The 22714-nt window shown below is 30.4% G+C and overlaps 1 protein-coding gene across 1 annotated transcript in view; it reads right to left on the reverse strand.

The window, feature by feature from the left end:
• Positions 1-21898: 21898 nt before the first annotated feature.
• Positions 21899-22714, reverse strand: part of BIO1 (adenosylmethionine-8-amino-7-oxononanoate transaminase) — a 106086-nt gene continuing 105270 nt past the window's right edge. The window contains exon 14 of the mRNA XM_028208807.2: positions 21899-22367. Coding sequence (XP_028064608.2) covers positions 22166-22367 — 202 coding nt within the window. The 3' untranslated portion in view covers positions 21899-22165. The remainder of the gene's footprint in view (positions 22368-22714) is intronic.

Below are 22714 nucleotides of genomic sequence, written 5' to 3' on the forward strand. Positions count from 1 at the left end.
TGTTATGGAATTTATTAAATAATATGAGATTAATCTATATTATTAGAATAATTTTTTGTCATTTATCTCATATTATAAGTTGCGAAGAAAATGCATGTAAAAAAAATAAATTTTAAAATAAATAATCGTATAATCAAATTACATATGTATTACAATAAATTGATGATATGTTATTATCAAATTATATATATATATATATTATAATAAATCGATGATATATTATTAATAACGGTAATTTTAGGGAGCTCGAAAATGAGCTCCCCCGAATCCCCCTAATTTTGTTTTTTTTTTTTCAAAAACAGAGGAGGAGGAGGAGGAAGAAGGAAAAAGGAGGCGGAGGAGGAGGAGAGGAACTGGAGAGGGCCATAATCACAGGGGAGGAGGAGGCGGAGGCGGGGCTGGACAGAGGCGGGGCTGCGATGGCGGGGCTGGGCAGAGGCGGAGCTGGGCTGGACGGCGATCGGGCTGGGCTGGACGACGATGGGGACGACGATCGGGCTGGATAAAGACGACGACGACGGGGACCTCTCTTCTCTCTTTCTCTCCCTCTCCCTCTCCATCTTCCTCTCTGCGACTGAACATGGAAGAAGACGAAGAAAAAAATAAAAAATAATGCCCAAAACGACGTCGTTTTTGGCATTAGGGGGAGAGATTTTCGAGCTCTCAAACATTATTCTATTAAAAATATGTTAACTGTATAGATAAAAATAATCTAATAGTATGAAAATAAATATTTGATCAATTATTTTTTGCATATATAATTTGGAAAATTATACTATACACACCTCTTGAAAGAGATGTACCTCTAGTTTTATTTTTATTTTTGCAAGTTATGATAATATTTTAATTATGACTTATAAAATCTTTAATTATATTTCATGTGGTGTTTGGTTATATATTTTTTTAATTATGACTAAAAATTATATATATACATATATATATTATATTATTTTCTTCCTCAGCTTTCGTTTGACATAAGTTAAAATAAGATTTTTTTTTACTAAAATGGTCACAAAAAGATAAAATAAACTTTGTAACCCAATAAAACAAAATTTCACATTCAAATCATAATTATTTTATTTGTTCTCTTACAAAAGTAAAAAAAAAAGGTTTAAAAATCTATCTTAAACAAAAAATTTTAATTCCATACTAAAAAAATTAAAAAGTCAAAAAATTAATGCCCACTCCAAACCAATCCTTAATTATAATGTGTATATAAATTTCATAATTAATTATGAACGGTTTAAATTTTCTAACTTTTGAGTCCAAATTAATTTGGATTTTTAGATTGTTTGGGTGACGGCTTGTCGTTCGATCCTGTTCGTACAATATGAGATGGATTACGTAAAACTTTTAGCATCACTTGGAATTCTATCTTAATGATGAGATGGATCTCGCTCGAGTAATGACTCAATGGATGGATCTTTCGTGCTATTCGATGTTCACGTGTTCCAAAGTTTTTACAAGTAAAAAGCACATTTTATTCATCTTTTTTACTCCTATTGGCTTAAGAACTAACTTTTTAAATACACCAGTCGTTCAAGAATAATACTCTTTTTAGGAAATTTAATTTTTTTAATAGTATAATTATTACGTTTTAAAAAAAATAATTTTTTAAAATTATCTTTCGATATTACATTTTTTAGAAATATTAATGTTATAATTGTACTTTTTATATTGTTAATGAATTAAAATGAAGGCAAAATAGGGAATTTATATTATTTTTATACTTAATTTTTGAAAATAAATTAACATTTTGGGACAATAAAAAATATAATAAGGAACTAATATTTTGGGACGGAGAGAGCAACTTTTAAATTTTTTATAGAAAAAAATGACATTTATTCATAAATTTATCTTTTTCTAATTATATGGGTGTTTAGAAGGTTACTATTTTAGTAGACTATTTTAGTAAGTTAAAATTTTTATATTCAGAAAGATAGTTAGATTTTTTTGTAGTTGTATGTGATGTTTGTGAGAAAAAAAGTGAAATAATTATGGATTTGATGTGACATTTTGTCTTATTGACTATTTTAACCTATTTTGTCATTTTGTGAATTTTAATCCCAAAAACCAAAAAAAAAACACCTTTGCCAAACACCCCAATCTTTCATTTATTTTAAATTATTTTCTTATATTTCAATAAGTTTTATGGGTAATATAATTATCAAAATATTCCTAACAATAATAAGGTAAAGTGCACATTAATGTTCACATTGATAATGTGAATGTTTCATGATATGAACATTTACACTGTTAACGTAAACATTCATACTATCAAATTTATTTAATGTGAATATTCACATCACAAAATTGTTAAATGTTCAAAAAATGTTTGTAATGATCAAATTATTCATAAAATATTTAAATATAATAGTTAAGATTTGATGAATCAAATATCTAAAATAATAAAACTTATTAGAATATAAGAATATATTATAGGCAGATTTGGATGGAAGCACTTGAAAGAGAATTTCCACTAAATCCTCCTTAAAAAATTCGTAAAAAAGTAAAGATAATGGAGAGATGTTTGAAAATTGATTTTTGTAATAATTTTTTTTTTAACGAAAAATATATAAAAATATTGACATTGATTTGATAATTTAGAATTTTTTTTTTTTTTTTTTTTTTTTGCCATATTAACATTTTTCCCAAACGAGCTGAGTTGATCTTTGACAGTGATTTTTTAGTTTTGAATTTTCAAAAATATTTTTTGAATTTTTTGTATTTTGTTATTTTTAGTATTTTTTTTTGTATTTTAGTTTTTTTTTTTCTTTTCATATGCACCTATCTAGATGTACTTAAAAAGTCAAAATATTTTTGATATTTTTATTTTAAAAAAATTAATAAATGTAAAAAAAATACTGTATTTTTTTTATCCTTTAGTATTTAGTGAATCTTTTTACACATTTCTTCACAAATTTTATACTTTACAAGTGGCTTTAAAAAGTCAAAAAAAAATAATTAAAATATTAAAAAATTACTAAACCAAATAATAATAATAATAATACTAATTGAAAACTCAAAAATTATTTTTAAAAAATCCAAACCAAACTCTCCTAACTCAACCCGTTTGACAAGCAATTATTTTAGTTAAAAAATTATTCAAAAAGTTAAAATGTAAAAAAAAATAATTTTCTTTCTCATTCACTTTATAAAATCAAAATTTTCTTTTCATTCACATTACTTTTTACATGTTTTTCCATATTAAAATAAACTAAAAAATACTTCCTAAACATACACCCTGTTTGGTTTGAAATTTTTAAAAATAATTTTATGAGTTTTTAATTCGTATTTTTACATATTTAGTTATTTTTTAAATATTTTAATCAAATTTTTTTATTTTTTAAATCCACTTAATCTTGATATATGTAAAAACTATAAAAATTTGTACAAAAATATTTTTAAAAATTCATTAAATACAACAAAATATGAAAATATACTAATTTTTGCATTTTTTGTATTTGGTGAATTTTTTAAAAAAAAATTACAAATATTATACTTTTTAAGTGTATCTAAAAAATAAAAATAAAAATAAAAGTACATAAAAAAATTAAAAATTCACTAAAAACAAAAGTAATATAAAAAATAAAAATTTCAATTTTTAGAAAGACATTACAATATTCTCATGATGCAAAAAGGCACTTCCTATTTTAGTCAAAAAAATGCACTTTCTAAACCAATCCTCCTTTGTGAAAGGTAAATACGGTGTTGATAATATTCTTAAGATGCAAAAATTGGTTAGTGTTTGCACAAAAATGTAAACTTTGGCTAATTCATAAAGATTTGGTGGATTGCAAGCATGTCAAGGTAAGATATTACCTACGTGAATAAAAATGTGTATGAAAAAATAGGGGATTGTGTGAGATTTAAAGGGATAAAAACCTCTTAGTTCTTATTTTGCCTCAATAAAGATGATTTAAAATCTCTTAAGAGCTTGAAAAATCAGGAAAAGAGATTGGCAAACGGAAATAAATAAAAAACACCAACTTTTATAAATTCAAATGAATTGAATATACAAAAGTGTAAGAACAAGTTTGAGGAATATAAAACTGAGTCACAAATAGATTGTAAACATAATTTAGGACTCAAAACAATGTCACGGATGGCCAAAACAAACTAATTGGCATGAATGCCATGAACAAGGACTAAATTATGACAAAGATGCCTTTTAAAGCTACTCCTAAGTTAAAATAGGGCTAAAAGCGCTTGTGCGTTGTAATATGTTGATTTGATTGATTGGTTGAATGAGGTTTGTTCCATCTTCAAGTGAGCTATTTATAACTGTTAAGACCTTCTGAAAATCGTGGACAACCTCCTAGAAATCAACAACTTCCTAAAGTATCTCCATGATCTCTAGATAGTGGGGTGTTGGATTGCCTCATGGGCTGCCACCTGTTCTACCAATCTTTTTATCCTCAACAAGTGATTGATTATTCCCTAAGAATAGGAGCTGTTATAAGCTCCTTTCAATCTCAACCACTGAGTGCAGGGTGGGGTTATTGAATGATTGACAAGTGTCCCATACTTGATCAAAGAAATCTCACAAAAATAGTACTATTAGAGAAGTTTGAATTGTGGCCATTGGATGATGTAGATAGTGGTTGTACTCCTTAGCTTGATGGCGCCACGTGTCCTTCTGCTACAATAGCCATTAAATACACATGCATATATATGTGTGTGTGTGTGCGCGCGCATACTAATGGCCCCTATTTCCTAGGGATTGCATCATCATGGATTTGATCCCCATGATTGCTCTTTATCACCAAGATCAAGGAACACAATCTACCACCAAGAAATGCACAAAAATCACCTACTTTGAGTCACCATTTGGACTTGTGGCAGCCCCTCTTCGGGCTGTCATTTTTGGTACAAACAGTTAGAAATTACAGTGCAGCAATGATCCCAAACCCTTTGTTGGTATGTAATGTACATTTGTGCCAATATAATTAATATAAATTTAAGGATGCTCAGGCCATAGGTCCTTTTTATAAATCTTTAAGGCTATAGATCCACGTGTATTTGTTTGGGTCCACAAGGACAGTCGTACGATGATAAGGACATACATGTTATCTATTGAATCAAACCCATCTCTTCCTCTCTAAAACTCATCTCTCTCTCTCTCTCTCTCTCTCAAGCTTTGCAATCAAGCTATCTTCCTTAGATCCAGTTTCTCATTGGTGGCATTGCTGCAGATAGCCCCTCCTCCACTGTCTAAAATCCCATCCTTCATTACGATTTCTAGATCCAACATGTGCCTGACATCGCACTGCATATCCTCATCTCTCCGTTGCCGATCATGAAGTTTTGTAACGCCCCTAAATTTATAACCCATTATTGTTCAAAAACCATTAAATATTCTTCAAAACCATCATAAGAAAATATTAATAATGTGCTTAGTCTCTTACTTGAATAATCTCTTTTTCCATTAAACTAATTCAAAAACATTTCATCATTTGTTCACATTACAAATTATAGTTCAAGGAGTTAGAAAGGAAATCAAAAATAAATATGCCCTAATGGCGTACAAGTTTCAAGGGCATTCCCTTGATTTCACAATAGGGGTGGGCGTCTGTCCCAAAACACAAAATAGCTTCGGAGGTTCAACATGTATCAATCACTAAGCCTCGTGCTGCAATCAAAACATCTCCACCGCCATGTCATTTAGACGGAGTCACACCATTAAATCCTAAAAAGTTTGTTAGATTTTTGGGTAAACAATAGCCCAATAGGAATACTATTAACAAAGTATATAAAGGATTGAAATGCATATGATCATGCAATGCACATACCATGAAAAATTCTCATGTTTTTCTCTTTTTGAAAGCCAATGATGCTCGATGCACAATTTTTATCTTAAAATCTCATCGAACAATGGGGTGGTATGTGATGTCCCGGGTTTCGGGCTTGAATTAGTATTGTGTAGTGGAGTAGTTTGTCATTCTTTCAATGTTTTGTTCATCGTTTTGAGTCGTTAAAATTTGTTTATACTCTTACTTAACCTCTTGTAACTTTTTCGAGTTGTAAACTTTGAGTTTTGGGCATTAAAACTTGCCTTGGTTTGCAAAATCACCATTTGAATTTCTGGGCAAAATCGCTCGTAAGGAATTGAAAACCACCCAAGCGGATCCTCACAGGGTTTTCCAAAATTTTCTGAGTTTTCTAGGCAAAAAACCGCTCAAGAGGATTTTGGGTCCTGCTCGAGCAGATTTTGGGTGGATTTTCTAGGTAGCTCTCTAGAGCAATCCACCCATGAGGGAAAAAATTTCCACTTGTGCGGATTGGGAATTCTTCTCGTGTAGAATTGAAACCGCTCAGGTGGATTTCAGCGTGTCTGTCTTGATTTCCGTGCTCTTTTCCTCAAAACTGATGCCAAAAGTGTTTTTGGCTCAGATTTTCTTTTCTCTCTCTCTCTCTCTCTCTCTTTATATATATATATATATATATATCCATCTATTCTTTTCCTTTTATGTAAAACACACCAAAAATCCAACTTCTCTCTAAGATTTAGTTCAAATCTTCAAGAGTTTGAGGCGGGTTCTTACACCAAATCGACGAGAGCTACGTTTATAACCGATTAAATTGTGTTTTTGTCAACTTTGATTTCTAGGGTTTCATCCTCTTCATCTTCAAAGCTTGAGGTAGGGATTATCTTTGAGTTATATATATATATATATATATGTGCACGTTTATACATGTTTTGAGTATTTTATCATGTTTTGAGTTATGATTTTCGGTTGTTGAACCCTATATGATGTTAGAAGTTGATTTCATCTACTTTTCCCAATGCTTTTGAGAATATGAGTATGTTCTAAGGTATGGGTGTTGTTTTTGAAAAACCTTTTCAAAAATAGAACAAAAACCTTGTTTTGGTAAAAACCTTGTTTTGGTGAAAACCCTAGAATTTAGGAATTTTGAAAAAAGGTTATGGTATTATGAAATTGATACTTGATAATTTACTATGTGAGTAAATGATGGAGGAAATTCTATAATTGTATCAAATGAAGAGATTTCATGAGAAATTGTAGAATTGGAAAGCTTGAGTGATAGCTTGTTGGTGTTATTTTGGTAAGACCAAATGCTAAAAATGATGTTTAACATGTAGATAATACATGAATGTTTATATTGTTATATTATCTCTTGAAAAGATATACTATGATGTTATATTGATAAGAGATGTGAAATTTGATCACAATAGAGGATTGTGTGGATGAATTGAGAAATTGAGAAATTTCAAGATATTGATATAGAAATATATTGTGTTGGCACTTGATTTAATTGTCACCACCTTTCGAATTGATACTGTTGAGATGTTTAAATAGAACTTTATTATTGCATTGGATATTTGTATCGCAATACCATTTTATCATTAATGCAATGGATTTTGAATATTGCATTGGAAAAATGTATTGTTTTGAGAAAGGAAATTGTTTTGTGAAACAAGATCATATTGATTTGTTTTTGGGGTAAATATGGTGGAAAATCTTGTTAGGGGGTGTAGTTTAAGAATTAAGTTGGCCTAAGTGTCTTTGGTGTAAAACCAGAAATACGCGCGTACAGGTGCCTAAACCCTCCAGTTAGAAGCCGGAAATGTAGGATTTGGTAGTGCCTGATAAGCCTACTTACAGACACTAATCCTAGGGATTTGCTTGAGTTATATTTAACACCCCTTTGAACTACATTGAAATTATCGAATTGTTAAATTCTCAAGATTGCATTGTGCACAAAAGTTTTCAAAATGTAGAGATGTATGTTTTTGAACATGGCATGGAATATGCATTCATCCCATGAAATTGTATAAAATGTACATACTTTGTGAAGATTTTCTTACTGGGCTTTGTGCTCACCCCTATGGGATTTTGGGCATGAAAGGATGTGGTGATCCCGTCGAGTTAGAGGCATAGGATATGTTTTGAGAGCACAAGGCTCTTTTCTTTTGTCGTAATTATTTTTGACAAGCTAAAGGCTTTATGTGTATGAGTTTAAAATCACTTTTGTGTAACCTGCCTTAGGCCTTGGAATTTGTAGCCCTTGAGGGAATTAATTTGTACTAAACTTCCTTGCTACATGCTATAGATTCATATTCTAGGAATGTAAAATATATAACTGCATGTGGGGCATTCTTTTGTAAATCTCTTAATGGTTGATGAATTATAAATGTTGGAGATTTGAAGATGATGTTAATATTGTGATTTACTCACGTTTACATTAAACAATGGAAGTTGGCGAATCTTTATTGTGTAATTTTTCAGGTCGTGACATGGTAAATATGCCATGACGTCCCAAGCAAGAGTTGCAAGACCATTTACATATTTATAGATTCATATACTGAAAATATTCTCACATTTGTTAGCTCTAAAAATGGCGGGGTGATGAGCATCCAAAACCCTTTTTTCCTTTCCACATTTACCGACTCTAAAAATGGCAGGCTAGTAGACACCCAAAAACCTCATTTCTCCACATTTGCCAACTCTTGAAACGGCAGTGCCAGTGGATACCCAAAAATATTTTTCCACATTCGTCTAGCGATAAGCTCAAGATAGGGCAATTAGGCAGCTTGACTCCTCATGCGGGTACCAATACAATACTCAACTCATTTCCAAAGCCCGACTCAACTAACCAGACTCATACGCTATTTACCCTCTTTCAACACTTCCAAAAAAAATCCAAGAGATTGTATCAATCATGATCAAAATCATAAGATGTAATATGATGCATGAATTTGCAAACATAACAATTTACCTAGAGCTCATTTATTATACCAATGAAGATTAAACATAGCCAAAAATACCCAATTTCCTTCATTACAACATTGTCACACCCCAAACCCAAGTATGACCGGCCGTGGCCCACAGAGCCTTAGCCCAAGGCACACGTAAGCCTAAATACGAATCCATAATCACATTGAACAACTATACAATAGTCCGATAATAAATAACCAAACTCAATCCAGTGACATGCCACAAATATAAACCGCAAAACCAACCGTAACCAATACCATCTAAACTTATGAGATATAAACAGCTCACATATCAAAATAATCCTAAATGAACCTCAATAAAAATAAAAAGAAATATGCACAAGCTTGACATAACAATCTAAAACAAAATAAATGAATGTCCTAGAGGTCCATGAAATTAAGTCCCCGCTACGCAATGAGTCTACTCTAAGTCCTTCTAACACCTAGAAATGATAAACAACTAAGTCAGTTGATAGCTCAGTGAGTAGCAACATAGATAGTAAATACAGTTTTGAAAACATGATTCAATTCCAAAATAAATATATATATCACAGAAACTAGATTGGCATACACTTTTGATAAAGATAATCTGTTTCAAAAAGAAGGTTCTACAATTCAACAGTTAAAATACTTATGTCTCTCAATAACATGATAAACGACATTTTCCATTTAAAACAAATTAGAACATGAACAACAATAATTTTCTGGGTATCAAGAATAACAAGTAACATGCCACAAAGTTCTTAAGGCAATAAGCTCGTTGGATTCAATATCGAACGAAGAGTCATCCTTAGGGTGGCAACATGGGCCTTTTCTCTAAGATGATCCGATTGAAGGTCACCTAGTCTAGCCTAGGTCTTTTCCTAAAAATCATTGAGCACTAGAGTCATCACGGCCCAACACGAATCTGTTCCCTAGTGGCCAGAGTTACCACATACAGTGGAATAATTTCCCTGGACTAAAATATACAGATGATCCCGATAATCAATACAATTCAGCTTCGCAAAACATGTTAGTTCACCATTATAAACATAAGACCATAACAACTAGTTTATAGTATGCCAAATTTACACATGTTTCAAAAATAATTTAATTCCATTGATAACATAATAATTTATCAAAACAGTTAAGTCCTGAAATAACAATTTAATTTTCTAACAGTTCAAGGTAGGGAACATTTATAAAAATATGTAGCATGCAACTACTCACCTGAACATGGTATAATATAAACCTCGAATAAAGTATGAAAGTCCAACTAGTGCCATGAATAAAGTATTAAAACTACACGTCACTACTAATTCAAACATACTAAAAAGAATAATAAACTAAGTAACCTCAAACTAAAGTGCACTAGCACAGCTCAACCCCACTCATCGTTACTCTTAAATAATACCTAAGTTCATGTTCTTCAAGGTCTCAAATTACTCATGACATGGGTTCAGATCGAAACTTAATTTTAAACGAATTTTAAACGAATTTGCCCAATCTATTTGCTAAATTTGAAAATAAAAAACCCACTCCACATTGTTTGAAAAATTTCGAAACCTTTCAGATATCAACTAATATATCCTAAGTTTCAAAGCTAACTGGTTTTACTTGATTTACTTATCAAAATAATTATTTACAATTAATTATATCCAAACAGGTCACTTTCTGCAGCACTTTAAAGAAATTAATGGTTCTCTGAGCAATCTATGCAAGGCCAAAAATTTAAGAAACTAGAATTGTAACTGGTTCTAATAACGCTGATTTGATAATTTTTGGATTTGTACCCAAAGAGAACGACACTTTCGAAGTTACTGTTTTACACCAGTTTTCTAATAGATTTGAACGCACCAATTAATTAAGATTTTGACTCCCAAAAATTATGAGAAAATTGTGACATGCAATTCAATATTTAATTAATCTACAGTAAAAATTTTAGTTCAAAATTCATCCATTTGATATAATTCCTCGATTTTTAAAGTTTGTGGTTCTGTACAGAATTTTTGGATTAAGAATTACACCCACTATTTCTCATTACCAACCACTGACTTGGCACCCAAACAACACACCTGTTTCTCCTATTCCTTCCCAGCAATAAGTAGATTACACACATGAACCATCGCAATATATAAATATAATAAAATAGGACAATACGTTAGAGTTGTTGAGCCACAAAGGTGCTAGAAGTTCCTTTCTCTCCCCCTCTCTCTTTTCTATCTCTTGCTCTCTCTTTCTCCCTCACTCTTACATTGTTGTTGCTACTCTCTTTTTTTATCTCTTGCTCTTTCTTTCTCCCTCACTCTCACGTTGTTGCTTCGCTGTTGTTGCCATATATTGTATTAGGCAACCTAGGATTACTTTATGTATCTAAACAAAAGGCTCTAAATTATCATCTTTTATTTTATTTTATTTTCTCTCTCCATTAATTTAAATAAAATATAACTATTATTATATCAAAATATACTTACTAACTTGCCCCCTATTTTTTTAAATAATAAATCTTGCCTCTAAATTAAAGACTTTCACCATAAATTTATTTTAGGTTAAAATTAATTAAAAGATCGTTTAGTAATATTTAATTTGCACCTTAAGATTCACAAGTAAAATATTTGAGATTTGTCAAATAATTATTATTTAATTATTTATTTTTTTTTGTATATTCAGGTTCTCACAAACATAAAATTCCATAACATCCAAAAATTATTATTCATACACCGTTCTATTAAACATCAACCCAATTTCATTGATCAAGGCTCAATTGAACAAAACTCCTTTAAAGCAAAAATCAAAACTAGGGTTTAACAAATTTGGGGCTTTTCTCTCATTTATATATTTAAAGCAAATACTCATCATTAACAACTTTTATCATCAACTGATATTCAAAATCTTTCATGTAACACCCCCAAATAATAGACATAAAGATCGGTCTAATTAATTCATTTAACTATATAGCAAACTTAATTCAAGTGATTAAATCTCTATATTTGAATTCTATTCATGTGAGAGATTTACAAAATGGTCCATATGCAATACATATTCAATCCTCATAAAGTCTGAATCCATAGCATGTGAGACAGTTAAAGACGAAGAAAATAACAATAAAAGAATGTTTCGTGGGCTACAGTTCCAAGGCTTAGGCCTGGTTACATAAAAGGTGGTTATTGAATTCACACAAGTAAAGCCCTTGGCTTGTCAAAAAAACTAACAAAAAAAAGAGCCTCGTGCTCTCCAAAGACTTCAAAAGCCCTTAGTTAGGCAAGATTACCACATCCTTCCATGCACAAATCCACTAAGAGTGAGCACAAAGCCCACTAGAGATATCTTTACAAAGTATATATGTTTAAGCAGTTGTATATACATGAATGAAACACCATGCCATGCTCCAAAATCACAAGTTTTATTCCTTTGAAAATCATATGCCATGGTCCTTTAAAGACACTTCATTATCTTAATAAATTCCAAAATTTAAATATGGGGTGGTAAATATGACTCTGATAATCCCTAGACTGGTGTCTGCAAGTAGGCATAACAAATACTACCAATCTCCCATTTTACTGGCTTCTAACCAGAAAGTACGTGGTACTTCTTTCGCGTGTATTTTCGGTCTTTTTCTATGGACACTTAGGCCAACTTAAACAATACTATCCACACTCCCTATCCGAACTTACCAAATGTATTTACCCCAAAATATTTCAAGATTTTCAATTGTTTTCTCAAAACAATAAATCAATTCTCAAGGCATAGCTATAATAAACAATATTCAAAACTATGCAAATAAATGAAATGAAATGCAATTATAGAACTTTGCTATAATATTCTACAACTCTTAACTTTTGTTCGATATGAAATACAATATTCAATACTCCCTCCATCCCAAAATATTAGTCCCTTATTCCATTTTTTATTGTCCCAAAATATTAGTCTCTCTTCAAAAATCAAGTACAAAAATAATATAAATTTCTTATTTTGCCCTTCTTTTAAATTAATAAACAATATAAAAAGTACAATTATGACATTGATATTCCCAAAAAATGTGCTATCAAAAGGATAATTTTGGAAAATCAACTTTTTTCAGATGCAATAATTGTACTACCAATAAAAGTTGGATTCCCCAAAAGGGACCATTATTTTGGGACGGAGAGAGTACATATCTCTATTTCTCAAGTCATAACCAAAGTCCATACCCATGTAACATATGATGTCATTTCATATTTATAATCAATATTCATTTTCAATTCATAGTCTAAGCATAGACAACTCATGTTATTCAAAAATTTCTCGAAACAACTCATCCATCTTATGGATTTCTCAAACAACATAACAACATATCAAAATTCATCATTTCTTTGAAGAAATTTCTAATAGTTTTATAAGTTTTTCACAAAAACCACATTTTCCCAATTTTTCCAAAAAACTAAGGTTTTATTCAAAAGAGAGTTTTTTCCTCCATTTTCAAAGAGATTCCTCCTCCATATATTTCCAAATGTTCATAAGTTCACAAAACAATTTATTTTGAACCATATCACAAGAGAATCATTTCTTTTAACATTTCCAAAACCCAACATTTCAAATCTCAAACCTTCAATTTCGATAATCATCTCAAAACAAGCAAGACATGCTAAAATCATATATATAACTCAAAAAAACTCTCTACCTCAAGTTTTGGAAAGAAAAGATGAGAAAAACTTCAAAATCGACGGCGTCAAAACTCGATTTTCACCGTACACAATGTAGCCCTTGATGAGCTCTCAAATATTAATGAAGACAAGGGTCAAAGCTTGAATAGTGTGACAGCCACCTCCTTAATTAAGCAAATTAATTTTATTGATTATATTTTTATTGTTAATTGAATGCTTATGTGCTTAATTGTTATTGATTGTCTTGATAATTATTGACTTGCTTATAATTTAATTAATTGATTATATGTTTAAATTGAGCGCTTATGTGCTTAACAGTTATTGATTGTCTTGATAATTAATGACTTGCTTGATTGCTTGATTGAACAGATAGGTTAGAATAGAAATTAAACCTGTTTGATTCGCTGATTTTAACAAGTTAGAAATCAACAAGTGGATAGGAATTAAAGCCTAATTTACATTAGTATAATTGAGATTATTTAATATAGAGGATTAATTTATTTGGGCAGAAATGAGTGTTTTTTTTTTCTTTATTTTTATTTAATTTAATTGGAACCTCAATTTAACAAACTAATTGAAAAACTAAATAATAAATTATATTTCTACTCATCTCATAAATATAGACTAAGAGAGAGAGAGTGCTTGGTTGCCTAAGTTTAGTCATCTTTTTCCATACCAAACAGACCTATGTAGAGAGAGAATGAGGGGGAGATTAAGTTTAAGCTCATAGAAGAGAAATTGAAAAAGAAGAAGAGGAACCTTAAGAAAAGCTGGAATTTTGGTCTTGAAGCATCAATTAAGGTAAGAAATCATTCCAAATTGATATTGAAGCTCTATTACACATCATCTTCCAAGATATAAGTTTAAATGAATTGAATTTGTCCTCAAATAGGAGATTTGCTCACGTAATTGAGAACTTAGGGCATGCATGTTAAAAAAATTGAAGAATTGATCAATTTAACTCACAATCCTTATATGCATGGCATATTCTTAATAGAACTTGGGTTCTAAACTTGTTTTTAACCATGATTCATGGAGTTTAAGGAGAGATTAAGCATGGATTAGAGCTTGGGTTCAAGAAAATGGATGTTTCATGAAATTGAGTTTCAAAAATGGAAGAATGGGTTTAATTTGATAGTTAGAGCCTTATAAGAATTCAATTAAAAATCTGATTTAGGTTCGTAAAATTAGATGTAGTCAAATTAAGCATTAATTAAATTCAATTGAAATTGAGTTAGGCTTAAGATTATGGAAATAAATGTGAAGATTAATTATTTGGGCCTTTGATTTGCTTGAAAATAGAGTTGAAATTGCAAAATTTGCAAGTTTATGAGTTTTTGATTTAGTAATTTAAACATGACTGAACAATTGTAACTAATGCGTATGATCCTAATTTAAGTTTAATTGTGTAATTAGTGACCCTAATAAGGGTTTGTCTATGATTCGATTATTTATATTTAATTAGTTTGGGTAATACATAGCTAAACATATTTTAATTGGAGGTTAAGAATTTAATTAATTCCTAATACTAGTCATCCATATTCAAGAGGAATGGAATGAAGAAAATAGGAATAACTGAATGAAAAATTAGAATCAAATGAGAGAAACAGAAAGACAAACAAGTAACCGAATTAAATAGATTGTAAGGGTATAATTGTAATCGTGTTGTGCTTGACTTATTTGTTTAGGTCGGGCGCCAAACAATTAGCACGTGTTTTTCATCAGCCCACTGTGAGTAACACTGTTGTAAAGATATGTTCAATCATATTTATTTTCTTATTGATAAATTATATTATTTCCTAAAATGATACTTTTTATCGATTGAATGATGATCTTATTTTTTGAACTGTATTCGTGACATCTTTAGCATATTGCTATTGTTATTGATACTGTTATCGCTATTGTTACAGAGATCTCTATCAGTTTCAATTCTTGGAACTATTGTCTATTGTTTGATGGCCATCAATTGTTTGGTCTTTAAGACCTATTGTATTGTTGCTATTAGATGTACCACGTATGACCTATATGAATATGATTAATTGAATTGAACAATTGATTGACAAAAGATATTGATTAAAAATGTTCTATTGATAATCGATTGTTTCAAATACTGTAAGGACATCATTCTTAACCTCTTTACACAACTGCTATTCACTAGGCTCTAGCTCACTGGGCTCTAGCTCACTGTTTACTATATATATGTAGGTGATCGAGCACTGGATCAAAGCTAGTGGTGTCAACCCAAACCCTTGTTTTGTTAAGCCAGCTATTGTGCCTCATCGCGAGGTTCCGAACCAAATTTACCCCTTTGATATTGCTTAAGTGAAAAGAATGTTTTATGATTTTTGTTAATACTGTTTTTGATAATGGGATTTAATTTCCGAACTTGTGTTTTGTCTTGTATATATGTGTTTTATGGATATAAGTTTTTGTGTATCTATCTATGTATATGAAAGCTTATTTCCATTATGGCCCTCACAGCTCATTGGACATTATTGTTTCTATTATTGATTGGCTTCCACCAGCCCCATTATTGTGTTATTGTCATTATTGTTAAGCAGGCCTTTGATAATCACGGATTACTAGCCGGTTACGGCGCTAAACCTATAAGGGCGGATTTGGATGGTGACAAATAGATTTGGAGGGATCAAAGTATTTATGAGGGTTGGTGGGTGTATTCTAGAGAGAGATGAGAGAAAAGTGAAATGTAGAGAGAGAGAGTATGAAGTGAAAAATGAAAGGAATGAAGTATATGGCTCAACTTTTAAGTGATTGGACACAAATATCGGAACTGACTTCAAACATACTGCTCGAGTAGTGAATTCAAATTCTCAAAATATCTCTCTCCACTGTAAATAGATCGCTCATGCAGTGAAACCTTTGCTCGAGCGGTGAAGTCACACTTCCAGTATTTCCAGACTTCAGGACCAAGAACTGGAAGAACGACATGATCGCTTGAGCGACCAAAGTACCACTTAGGCGGTCTCAACTCAAAAGTGAGACAAAAACAACCTTAGAGCATTCTCATCATTCCCGGATGCACTTCTACACTCAAGATACAAATTGACACCCTGGAACACACTAGGATGTATATGAACAACCACAAGGAAAGAATAGGTAACAATACGAGACTCAAAGAACTTAACGGTAACAAGGAAAATCAAAAGGCACAGAATTTCAAATTAATATACTCAAATAGCTTTAAAAGGACTTGAGACATCACATTTCAAAACTTTGGGTAAAACCCCTCTTTAATGCTTAAAACTCATATACTATATCACCATCACCTCATACATAGTTATAGCTCAGAAATTACCACATACACACTTCAAATCGAAGATATGTTAGGTTAATAATACCTCTACCTCAAAGATGGAGTGCTAAAAGATGAAAACTCAATGAGAAGTTCAAAATAAGTGATTCAATTGGTAGACTTGTTGATCTTCACTTGTTCTTCACTTTTAGTGCCATATTTTTGGTGTATTCTTCGTAAAAATGGAAAAAATTAAGTGTCTGGGACAAGGATTTTTTGAATTAGGGGAAATAAGGAAGATAGGAAATGAAAAAAATAAGAAAAAGTGGAGCAAAAATTGATTTTAAATTAGCTGACTCCGAACAGACTGCTTGAGTGGTCAATCTACCGCTCGAGCAGTAACTTGGTTACTCAAGCGAAAAAGCCTCATTCCCAGAATTTCAAACCTGTAGATGAGATATTGGATGGCCCCTTTCATCACTCGAGCAGTCCTCTTTTCTTAAAACATTACAAGTTCCTTCTCTAGTGTCGATCCGATCGTCAGATTCTCTATCTATAGCACCGAGTTACTTCACCTCTAACGAATATTCACATTCCGATCATGGAGTTCTATCTCCGGCGCCGATTTACTCCTAGCATTTTCAATTTATTCCTATCCTTCACCGAAGCTCTCTTTCTCTCTCTTTTTCAATCTACTCCTATACTTCATATTCGTCTCTTTGATCTTCTTACTCCCCAAGGTTAGTAGAATAAGGTTTCTCTTTTTCTCTCTTCTCACTTTGTTCTCTGCTGTTTAAAAAATCAAGCCTAGATAATCAAGACTTGATTCTCATTTTGATCATGGAATGAGAAAGTTTAAAAAATCAAGCCTAGAGAATCAAGTAATGACTTCCAATGCATATCATCTTCTTGAGGTGAGTTTCCTTCAAGCCTCTATTTCAATAACTTCATTTCATTTTTTTTTTTGTATTTTGTAATCCTAAATTATTGAAATTGAGTTATATGCTCTGTTTGGTGCACTTGGAGTTGTCTATAGTTTTTTTAAACAGATAGTGAGAGAAAGTGGGTTTATGGAAAGAGATAGTGAGAGGGAGTTGGATTTTGTATAAATAAATATAAAAAAAAAGATTTTGACATATAGGACCTCTCTCTCCTCTATTTGTGTGTATGTATTAGATTTTGAACATATAGAATAAAAATTGGACAGATAGAAAAAAAACAAAGCTTAGTGAATTTCAACAGATAAGAAAAAATAGCTTGGTGAATTTCAACAAATAGATACAAATTTGAATAGATAGGTTCCAAAAATTGAACGGATAGAAAAAAGATTTGAATAGATAAGTTAAAATAAAAATTTTAATAGATAAGTGGTAATGTCTTTTTGACCAACAAACGTTCTTATGACCCCAATAGTTTCATTATTGTCCTCAAAGACTTATAGGAGTGAGAATATGGATTTATCACCAATTTTTTCTAAATTTAAACCTATTAATTTTTCTCGGTTAAATTGCCCTCATATCCCTTAAGATTTAGGAAAATTACATTTAGTCATACATTTTTGACATAATTATAATGATCTCTTTTAAAATTTTGATTTACACCATTTTCATCAGTTTTTTGTTAGTAGTATGAATGAGGAAAAATTATATTATCATCTATTTTCTATTGAGTTCTATTTTCAAACAAGATGTTTATATAGTTAGGTCAAAAATATAGTGCTAATTGTATTTTCTATAAATCTTAAGGAAGATGACAAGTCCAATTTACCCATTTTTATTTATAATTAATTACATTATGCTAATTTAGTCTAATTAAAAATGAATGTTAAAAAGTGGATTTTAGAATTGTGTGTTTACGCATCCAAGTATAATTGCCTTAGCTGGATTTCTTTTCTTGAAGGGTGCTTGTCATGAGTTTTGTTTTGATTATTTAAACCGTTTATTTTATAAAATTCTATGTATATATTATTTAAGAAAAAAAATTAAATTAATTTAATAATTATAACATTTTCTGTTTATTAAATTTATCTTGAGAAAACAAATAACTTCATATATTTGTATTGACTGCGTAATATTTGTTAAGAAAATTAATCTAACAAGTTTTAAAATATTCAATTCTTTCTACTTGTATATAAACTAATTATAAAATCGAATACATAGTTCATGTAAACGGATTCTGTTCAATTCTATAATATTTGTTAGAAAAAATACACATCAGTATATCTTTTAAAAAAAAAAAAATTAACAATTTTTTTTTATAAATATTAATAATCAAATTTATAAACTTTTTTATTAGTCTGTAAATATTTTATAAAACCCCACTAATGAGTAATTTCCCCATATTTGTTCAACTTTATTTTATTTTATTTTATTTTATTGTGCACAAGACATCTTGTTTATGTTAGTGCTTTGGCTAAAACAATATTGATTGGGTAGTAGCCTTTTCAAAAAGAGCAACCTTAATTATCAAATAATTTATTAAAAAAATTATCAATCACTCATGTGAGTGTTTGATATTTTTTTTAATTATTTATTTTAAAATATTAATCTCTTATTTTATTTTTTATTATCTTAAAATATTAGTCTCTTTTCAAAAATTAAGAAATAAAATAACATAACATAAATTTACTAGTTTTCTCTTCTTTTAAATTTATTAATAATATAAAAAGTATAATTATAACGATTAATATTTCAAAAAAATATATTATCAAAAGGTAATTTAAAAAAATAATATTTTTAAAATATATAATAATTATACTTTTAAAAAAATTAAATTTCCAAAAAAAATCTCTATTTTATAACGGAAGAAGTAATAAATTACTTGATGTGTCTAGCATTTTTTTTTTCAAAAAAAATTATTTGCGACTGTCACAATCATTTGAAAGAGTGGCTGTTCAAAAAAAAAAAAAAATCCATTTGATTGAGTGCCTCAACGGGCCCACACTGCCTCATTTTTGCAATTTTTTTTATATTTACAATAATAATAAATTACTAGTGATAAACTCAATCTCAAATACTAGTTTGTTTGGTTTGTGTTTGTAGAGTGATTTTTGAAATAAAAAGTACGAAAACTTGTTTGGTTTGTCTTTTTTCAGAAATGGTTTTGAGAAATTATTTTTGAAAGAGAGTTTTAAAAAAAGTGATTGATTTGATGTGTATGAGAGAGAGAGAGTGATTTTGGAAAGAAGCAAACCAAACAAAATTTTAAGATTTGTTTTTAAAAAAATTTATTTAGTTTGATTACTCTTGAAAATTAGTTTGTAGAGAATTTTTCCCAAAAACAAACCAAACAAGCTTGCACAATTACACTTTACTTACAATATGCTTAAAGCCGTCAAATAAGTTTCAATGGATGAATTAGTTATGAATATCAGTTTTAATCCACTTACTCACCACTTCTACCTCCTTATTGCACTTCCGCCACTACTACCACTATTGTCATTGCCACTACCACCATCCCGCCACAACCATCACCACCACCACAGCACCATAATTACCACCACGACCACCACTGAAGTAAGATTTTAATTACAATGTATGGATGCTAATGAAATAAAATAAGTTTTGTCAATTTAAGTAGTAGATGGACAAAACGATAACATGGTAAATTAATTTCAAGAATAAAGAGTTGATTGTTATAATTAAAAATAGAGTATTGCTATTAGCACTTTATCAATTATTTTGGACCCCCATTTCTTTAGCCCCTCACTTATAAATTTTAAAACCCTTAAAATTTCTTTTCTCTCCCATATAATACCAAAATTATCCTTGTGAAAACATTCTATCTATTCAATTGAATGCACACTCCCCACACCCTAAAAAACCTCTTTCCCAAAAACCTTAACAAAACTCACGAAGGTGATTACTATTTCATCTTCGCAAACTTGTTCTTGACCTTACAGTGAAAAAATTAATGTTGGGTTTTTAATCTTTAATCCTTAGAATATATCAACAAGAAATTGTGTTGGGATTTTTGTGCTTGAAAAAGAAAAAGAAGAGTCGAGTGTGATTACTCTCAATTGCCTTGGCTTGGGTAGTGATATCTGCCACCTCATCCTTTTCTTCGGTTTGATCATTATTGGAGTTGGTTCCTGAACAAATAAGAAAGGTTTAGCTACCTGTGCCCGAACAAATAAATAATGTTCGGGCCTATATTCCTGAATTTTGATCATATGTTCGGGAGTTCAGTCTCCAAAAAATGACAAACAGTCTTTATTATTTTTGTCATTTTTTTTAAAGAAGCTTACATTTATAAGGCCAATCTCTTGAACACCATTAAAGTTATGAACTTCCTCTGAATTTTTATTGTTGTACTCCACTCGTCTCATAGAGTTGTGATTGTTGAAAAAATTTCCACTCATTGTTATTGCCGAAGAAGTGTAGGTAATTAAATGGTTGCTACTGTTACCGCTAAAATATTGCCGCCAAAGGATTTTTAAAGTTTTGAGGGTAGGTGAGTTTTGAAGGCAGAATTTAGAGAAGATAGGTGGGTGGTGATAGAGGAGGGTACTCTCATAAACTCTAATTCATGATGTAATGAGTGTGTGAGCTTAATTATGAGATGTGATGTTCCAAAATAATTGATATCTATTTTAATAATTTTATTTAAGGTTGTTGTTGTAATAAAAAAAAACTAAAAAAAAAGAAATACAAAATAATTAATAAAGTGCTAATAATAACACTCTTAAAAATAACGAGACCAAAATGAAATTAGAATGAAGTATATTTTATCGGCAATAATTACTGCTTCCTCAAAGTTGCTTTGTTTTTGTTGATAAAATCTGAATATTTGAGGTACCAACTACTGACATTATTTTTAAATAAAATTACACTGACATCTCTTGAAATTTTAAAAAAAATATGATAAATTTCATAAATTTAACAATTATATTAAACTCTTTTAGTGTTGCAATTCATATAATACTAAACCCCCATGTCATTAGAAATTTATTAGTTGTATGAATAAAAAATAAATATTGTCATCTCTTTTACATTAATATATTACCATGAGTATCTTTTTGTGTGCATATTATCTACACTAATTTTGATCTCTTTAAAATGAAGGTCAGTATAATTATATCAAAACTACAGACTTGCTGCATTTTTTTCAAACCTCAAAGAGGTCAGCCTAATTTACCCTTATTTTATTAACCTAAGCATGGTCCAATGCCACTGGTATTCTGGCAGAGAGAGATATTGATTTCAGAAGTTAGAAAGGTAGCCTTCTAAACAAGAAGAAGGAAACCTAAAAAGATAAAGAAAAGAAAATAAGAAAAAAAAAAGCTTGAGAAACCTGACTTGCAAATGATTGAGATTCAATATCCCATAATGTCCAGTTCAAAAAAAAAAAAAAAAATATCCCATAATGTCCAACCCTTAATGGAAGTCTGAGTTCAATATATTTGAGGCTAGAGAAGAATAAATAGATTACATTCAAAAACCAAGCTCAGCCAACAAAGATATACTACTTTTATTGGTGAACTACAAACTGATGAATAAATATAAAAATATATTAAAATTGAGAACCGAAGATCATAAGCTGCTGCAACAACTAAAATTCACAGGATTTCAAGTTCTCATTGGCTTGGCCGAACTCCTCAAGTCTTCTGTAAAGTTTTTCCAGTAGTTGGCGGCAGATGAGAGGGGATGTGCAAGGCCCACACATGAGGTAAATAACATTGCCCAGAGGCCTCATGTAAATACCATCTTCACGGAGGTTCTGAAGAAGAGAGCGTGCATAAAGCGATGCATAACTGCACAAATTCAACTTGAGTTAAAAATCCTAACTGAAGGAAAGTATCAAATGCCAATGTAGGGACTGCAAAAACCTCTACTGCTACCAAAGAACAAAATTTCGTTTATTTTCCTTCAAAACAGTCCAGATGTTTCCGTTTCCTAAGAAAATGAAATATTGAAATTCAATGTTTCCACCAAAACATACTGAAATGCACCAAAATACACCAAACTATACACAACATGCCATAACATTGAGTTGTTTCGGCACTGATATATTTAACAATGCTCATAAATAATTTGAGGATAAAGACTGAAAAACTAGATAGGAGAGAGGAGAGAGGAGAGATGGAGAGAGGAGAAGATA

This window comes from Camellia sinensis, chromosome 4, assembly GCF_055761805.1.
Source record: "Camellia sinensis isolate YWXY chromosome 4, ASM5576180v1, whole genome shotgun sequence".
Classification (NCBI taxonomy): domain Eukaryota; kingdom Viridiplantae; phylum Streptophyta; class Magnoliopsida; order Ericales; family Theaceae; genus Camellia; species Camellia sinensis.